This window comes from Coregonus lavaretus (assembly GCF_964263955.1).
Source record: "Coregonus lavaretus genome assembly, contig: HAP1_SCAFFOLD_113, whole genome shotgun sequence".
In the NCBI taxonomy this organism is placed as follows: domain Eukaryota; kingdom Metazoa; phylum Chordata; class Actinopteri; order Salmoniformes; family Salmonidae; genus Coregonus; species Coregonus lavaretus.
The window spans coordinates 137,220-143,740 of record NW_028158022.1 but is presented as its reverse complement, the minus strand read 5'-3'; the positions used below and the strand labels follow the sequence as shown (position 1 = coordinate 143,740).

Sequence of the window (6,521 nt, the reverse complement as noted above, 5' to 3'; positions counted from 1 at the left end):
CTTAGTGTGCATCATTGTTTTCGCTCATACAGCTGCCCCTACTCTCCTAACCTCCCCTCAGTAACTAAAGAAGGCACAAAATGATGACATAAATATCACAAGAAAGTAAATTATTCATTCATGTATTCTTTCTAAAATATTTTCTAGAGGGCAAAGGACAGGTAGGTTTAATAACACAAATGTAAATAGTCCTGTCATACAAATGCAAAACTTTACGTCCTAAATGGCACCCTATTCTTTATAGAGTACACTACTTTTGACCAGATCCCTATGGGCCCTGGTCTTAAGTAGTGTACTATAAAGGGAATAGGGTGCCATTGGGGATGGAAATTCTTTGAAATTACTCATGAGAGCAAATACTACGATTTTTTGGTTCCCACAGAGGGTCAGGAGCTTAAGACATTAATGATTTTATTTAAATGTTTGTTCATAAAAAATAAATGATTTCCCCTCCTCCCACATGGATTACAGCCAAGAGGCTAGGTGCGTTCTGTCTGTCTTAGTGTGCGGATAAACATGACCATCACTCTCATAAAACTTAAATGAAACATCACTCCTTATGTTTTTACTCAGCCCAAAACGCTCAATCCCATTTCTACTGTCAAAACAGGTTTTGAAAAGGCTTCTTCCACATCTTTTGGTCCATGTATGTTTTTCACTCAGTGAAGTGCTACTATCCCCTTGGACTACAGGTTATTGCCGTCATAAGGTGTCCGTCTGTCTGTTGGCTGGACAGTTTCTACCGTTTAGGACCTTTGTGGGTAAAGGTAAAGGTGGGGTATAGCAGCAGCAGTTCCTCTGAAGTCCAGTATCTTCTGGAAGGACACCTGGTGGTACGAGAGGATGAGTGTGGCCAGCCAGCCTGTTGTGCCTCCCCCTCTCCCTCCCTCCCTCCCTCCCTCCCTCCATTTCTCTCTCTCCAACTGCGGGACTCTTAAGGCTCCTGTGCGGACTGTCTCGGCTCGTGCCCTCCCAAAGCTGGCTGTGGTGATTTAAGACACGGTGTGTATGTGTGTATTTGTTTGTGGCCTCTGCCCCACTTCACTGTCCATCCGCCTGCCCTTGGCTCCGCTCCTGGGCAGCGGACCACCACCACCCTCAGTACGTCTCTGAGTCTGAGTCGTTAAGTTCCTCATCCTTGTAGAAGCCTCCATCGTGGTCGCGGTGGCCGATGTTGTTGAAGCTGCAGTAGGAGCTGTGCTCGCTGCGCAGCACGGGCAGGCTGTCGAAGGTCACACTCTTGGAGGGGCTGGTGGTGTAGTGGTTAATGGCACTGAAGGACAGGCTGGGCGCCGGGTTGCAGGGGGACACGGGCATCATGGTGGCCAGGATCAGCGCCAGGCAGTCCGCCACGTCTTTGTTGGGGGCGCAGGCCAAGGCAGGCGTGTAACCTGAGGGGTTCAAACAGAACAGCAGAGGGTCACTTCAGGAGCATCACCGTTTACTACAACACTTTTGGTGAAAAACATGAAATAACAGCAGGCTAGGAGATACAAAGTTAAGACAATAACCAAGCAGTGGACTAGAGAGAAACATTTGTGGACACATTGAGAAGAGAAGTACAGAAGAAAACGGTGTTAGCGTTATGGATCTTACCATTCTCATCGACTGCGAGCACGCTAGCACCCTTCACTAGTAGCTCCTGAATCACCACCGTCAGACCATTTCTGGCTGCAACGTGTAACGGCCTGAGGAGAAAGTACCGTTAGATTAGCCAGCAGCAAATGAAGATACCTCCCAAATGCCAGACTATTCACTATATAGTGCACTTCTTCCAATTATAATAATAATAATAATATGCCATTTAGCAGATGCTTTTATCCAAAGCGACTTACAGTCATGCGTGCATAATTTTTTTTGTGTATGGGTGGTCCCGGGGATCGAACCCACTACCTTGGCGTTACAAGCGCCGTGCTCTACCAGCTGAGCTACAGAGGACCAATTCTTCTGGCCCAATTAATACAGCTGAACCATACGTACGTCTGTAAGGCTGCGTTAGTCGAGTTGATGAGGTTCCTGTCTGTAATCTTCTCCAATATCAACAAAGCACTGGTTTCATGCCCCTTTAAAAACCAGAGTCAAACATGTCAGACCAACATTTTAACCAGAGAGAGCCAACTGTTCAGATGAACGTCATCTTCATGTGGGGATGCTCACCTTACTGCAGGCCAGATGAAGAGCAGTGTTCTTGACTGCATCCTGCAGGGTGAGCTCTGCTTTGGCACTGCTCACCAACAGCTCTGACACAGACAGAGAAACATAAAGAAACTCAATTAGGAAATGAAGCGACTTATTAAAATGTAAAACAGACATGTTGAACTTAAGCCGGCTGGGCGAGGCAAAGCGGAGGAGAGGGGGCTGCGTACCGACAGCGTTGGTTTGTCCGTTCTCAGCAGCCATCATGAGGGAGGTCTTCCCGGAGGCATCGGGGGAGTTGACCTGGGCGTTGTGGCCTAGCAGCAGCTGAAGACACTCCACGTGGTCCGTGAAAGCCGCCGCATGCAGGGGGGTCCTGGAGAGAGAGGAAACTTATTTCACCGACATCATGTAGGACTGTTATAAACAAGTTTGTTCAATTAACCCTGTTTATACCATAGAAATATAAAATCACTAATAGATGTATTAAAAGTAATCTACAATCCCTCATCCAAACCCAGAGGTCATTTTATTCCCCAGACAACATTATTCTCCAGAAGAAAAGGACTTTGTCATGTGCTGTAGTTACCGGTTCTTGGTGTCAGTGGCGTTGACAATGGCCGGCCCCAGAGTGTCAATCAGCATCTCTGCAGCCCCCTCGTTGTCATTGATCACAGCACAGTGGAGGGGGCTGAACGAGTTGCCCTCGGTCTTGTGGAAAACCTCCTGTTCCAGCAGCACCTCTACACACGTGTCATGGCCTAGTGGAAGATTGATTCATACAGGAAAAAGATGACGTTGCTGCAGACCACAACAATACTCTCAGAGAAAGCTACACATCTGACAATGGTGAAGTCACAAAAGATGTTTTAGCTACAACATATGCTATGTCAATCCCTGACAAAGTCCTGTTTCAGTGTAAGGTCCTCCACTGAGAGTCATAACCCCTAATTCTGTTGTAGCCTTGTTCATTCCCCCACATGGCTCCGTCCACACCAATCGAATGCTTTTCAAGCCACAAGAGGGAGTGAATGAGTGTACACTTCATGGAGGAGAGAACAGAGCTACAGTCCAGTTAGTCAGTACGTACCGTTGTATGGCCTGCCTAATTCAGGGACATGTTTACGGTGCTGAAGAGAGAAAATCTGAAAATATCTAGTGTTCCGTTAGTCCAGTACGTACCGTTGTAGCAGGCCCAGTGTAGTGGCGTGTAGCCCTGGTTGTCTGTGATGACGGGGAGGGTCTCCACTGACTGGGCGGCGTGTAGGAGCCCCCCCAGCACCCCGATGTGTCCGGATGCCGCCGCCAGGTGGACAGGGGTCCGCCCCTTACAGTCCCGAACCAGGAAGCTGGCGCTGTGCTGCAGCAGGGCCTCCACACACTCCTCATGACCCGTCACCGCCTGGGAGGAAGGGCGGGGAGACAAGAATGGATTTGAATAACTAATAATCAATGATATAATAATGAATCATCAATTATTACAAATGATGTCTGGAGACAGGTCCCCCTACAGGGATGAATACACCACTACCCATGGACAACTACTTTTCTGAAGATAATATGTATATTTGAGCCTCCCCGTCTCTTTCTGTGTGTGAGCGTATACAGCCAGCTCTCCTCCTCACCCCTCTGTGTAGCGCTGTTCTGCCCCACTTGTCTTTGGCTTCTACGCTGGCTCCCTTGTTGAGCAGTGAGTACAAACAGTCTGTGTGTCCGCTCAGCACCGACAGCATCAGAGGGGTTCTGATACACAAGACAACAAGGTCATATTACAAACTGGTAATAACCAGGCTGAGTCCCAAATGGCAACCTATTCCCTATATGGTACACTACTTTTGACCTGAGCCCATAGGGTTCTGGTTTAAAGTAGTGCACCAAGTAGGGCATAGGGTGCCATTTGGGACGTAGACCTAGTGTCAAAATCTCTTTATTTCAGGAATTGTATCCAAAACCCAATTGACTTACTGTCCATTCCCGTCTTGAACGTCCACTGCACTCTGGAGGTCAGCATTTCCAATCAGCAAACGCAAACACTCCGAATCACCGTTGGTAGCTAGAGGAGGATAAACAGAGAGGATATAAGAATGTGAGATGATTGACCGTTGGTAGCTAGAGGAGGATAAACAGAGAGGATATAAGAATGTGAGATGATTGACCGTTGGTAGCTAGAGGAGGATAAACAGAGAGGATATAAGAATGTGAGATGATTGACCGTTGGTAGCTAGAGGAGGCTAAACAGAGAGGATATAAGAATGTGAGATGATTGACCGTTGGTAGCTAGAGGAGGCTAAACAGAGAGGATATAAGAATGTGAGATGATTGACCGTTGGTAGCTAGAGGAGGATAAACAGAGAGGATATAAGAATGTGAGATGATTGACCGTTGGTAGCTAGAGGAGGATAAACAGAGAGGATATAAGAATGTGAGATGATTGACCGTTGGTAGCTAGAGGAGGATAAACAGAGAGGATATAAGAATGTGAGATGATTGACCGTTGGTAGCTAGAGGAGGATAAACAGAGAGGATATAAGAATGTGAGATGATTGACCGTTGGTAGCTAGAGGAGGATAAACAGAGAGGATATAAGAATGTGAGATGATTGACCGTTGGTAGCTAGAGGAGGCTAAACAGAGAGGATATGAGCTGATTGCTGGACGACTATTACCTTCACATGAACAGACAGATTTCTAGAACAGTGGTATTGGTAGATGACATCCTCATGATGTTAACACAGCAGATAATAAAACATTTTGGGGCTGAGGCCCTCGAAGCCTGTCACCTGCTAGCTGTGTACCTGGCTCTGGATAGAAGTCCCCCTGTGCACTGATCTAGGATCAGCTTACCCTCCCCAGATCCTCAGCAATAATGACAAAAAATGACCTTAGATCAGTGTGTAGTGGGCATTTTCACACTATGCTATATAATATCCCTAGAGTGGACATTGGCATCCTAGCAACATGACCAAACAAATGTCCATCTTGGTAAGGAAAACTTTTGAATTACAGAATCTCTAGGTCTTACGTGATATCCTATGCGTACCTGCAGCGTGGATGGGGGTCCTCTTCAGGGTGAAGTCTTTAACCAGGATGGAGGCTCCCTGGTTGATGAGGACGTCAACACACTCCACATGGCCTTTAAAGGCAGCCAGGTCCAGAGGGGTGCGCCCCTGGCAGTTCCTCACGTCTAGATCCAACAGAGACTGAACCAGGACCTCCATAGCATGGTGGTGGCCGTGGTACGCCTGAATGGAAACAAACACACAGTCTGAAGCAAAGTCCAGTGGTATGCCTGAACAGATATACACTCCTAATATAATCAATGTCCTATAGTAGACTAGTGGTATGCCAGAACAGATATACACTCCTAATATAATCAATGTCCTATAGTAGACCAGTGGTATGCCAGAACAGATATACACTCCTAATATAATCAATGTCCTATAGTAGACCAGTGGTACGCCTGAACAGAAATACACTCCTAATATAATCAATGTCCTATAGTAGACCAGTGGTATGCCAGAACAGATATACACTCCTAATATAATCAATGTCCTATAGTAGACCAGTGGTATGCCTGAACAGATATACACTCCTAATATAATCAATGTCCTATAGTAGACCAGTGGTATGCCAGAACAGATATACACTCCTAATATAATCAATGTCCTATAGTAGACCAGTGGTATGCCTGAACAGATATACACTCCTAATATAATCAATGTCCTATAGTAGACCAGTGGTGTGCCTGAACAGATATACACTCTTAATATAATCAATGTCCTATAGTAGACCAGTGGTATGCCTGAACAGATATACACTCTTAATATAATCAATGTCCTATAGTAGACCAGTGGTATGCCTGAACAGAAACAGTCCTAGACCTCTAAAGTAGACCAGTGTCTCTCAAATCGGGTGCCCATTTTTTCTCCCGCCCAGCATCAACATCGAAGGTCCCTGCCAAGCGTGAGATTTAGAAACAAACACACTACTACTCCTCTGTTGGAGGTTGATTAACTCAAATGGCAAAATAAGGAAATCATCCTCATCATCACCGTGTCAAAATATGCATGTATTTTACACTAATCAGGAACAGATAGGAACATGGTGTGTGAGTGTCTGGACAATCAACTTTTCGTGGAAAAACAACACCATGCCTGTATCCCAGACAGCACCCTATTTCCCATGTAGTGCAGTACTTTTGATCTGGGCCCATAAGGTTCTGGTCAAAAGTAGGGCACTAAATAGGGAATAGGGTGCCATTTGTCATGTGGCGAGACCCCTACAGGAGCAGGTAGGCTTTACTCACAGCTAAGTGTAGGGGGCTGATGGGAGCTCTGACATCAGAGTCGTTCAGGATGTCTGTCCCTGAGGTTTCCATTAGCTGGG

General features: G+C 46.3%; 1 protein-coding gene across 1 annotated transcript; it reads right to left on the bottom strand.

The window, feature by feature from the left end:
* Positions 1-3,061: 3,061 nt before the first annotated feature.
* Positions 3,062-6,319, bottom strand: LOC311124534 (serine/threonine-protein phosphatase 6 regulatory ankyrin repeat subunit A-like; the record flags this gene model as incomplete). The annotated part of the gene is made up of 5 exons (XM_084198658.1): positions 3,062-3,142; positions 3,319-3,538; positions 3,762-3,879; positions 4,102-4,245; positions 6,285-6,319. The coding sequence occupies 5 exons, from the start codon at positions 6,317-6,319 to the stop codon at positions 3,105-3,107; spliced, it is 555 nt and encodes a 184-aa protein (XP_084054784.1). The 3' UTR covers positions 3,062-3,104.
* Positions 6,320-6,521: the final 202 nt, after the last annotated feature.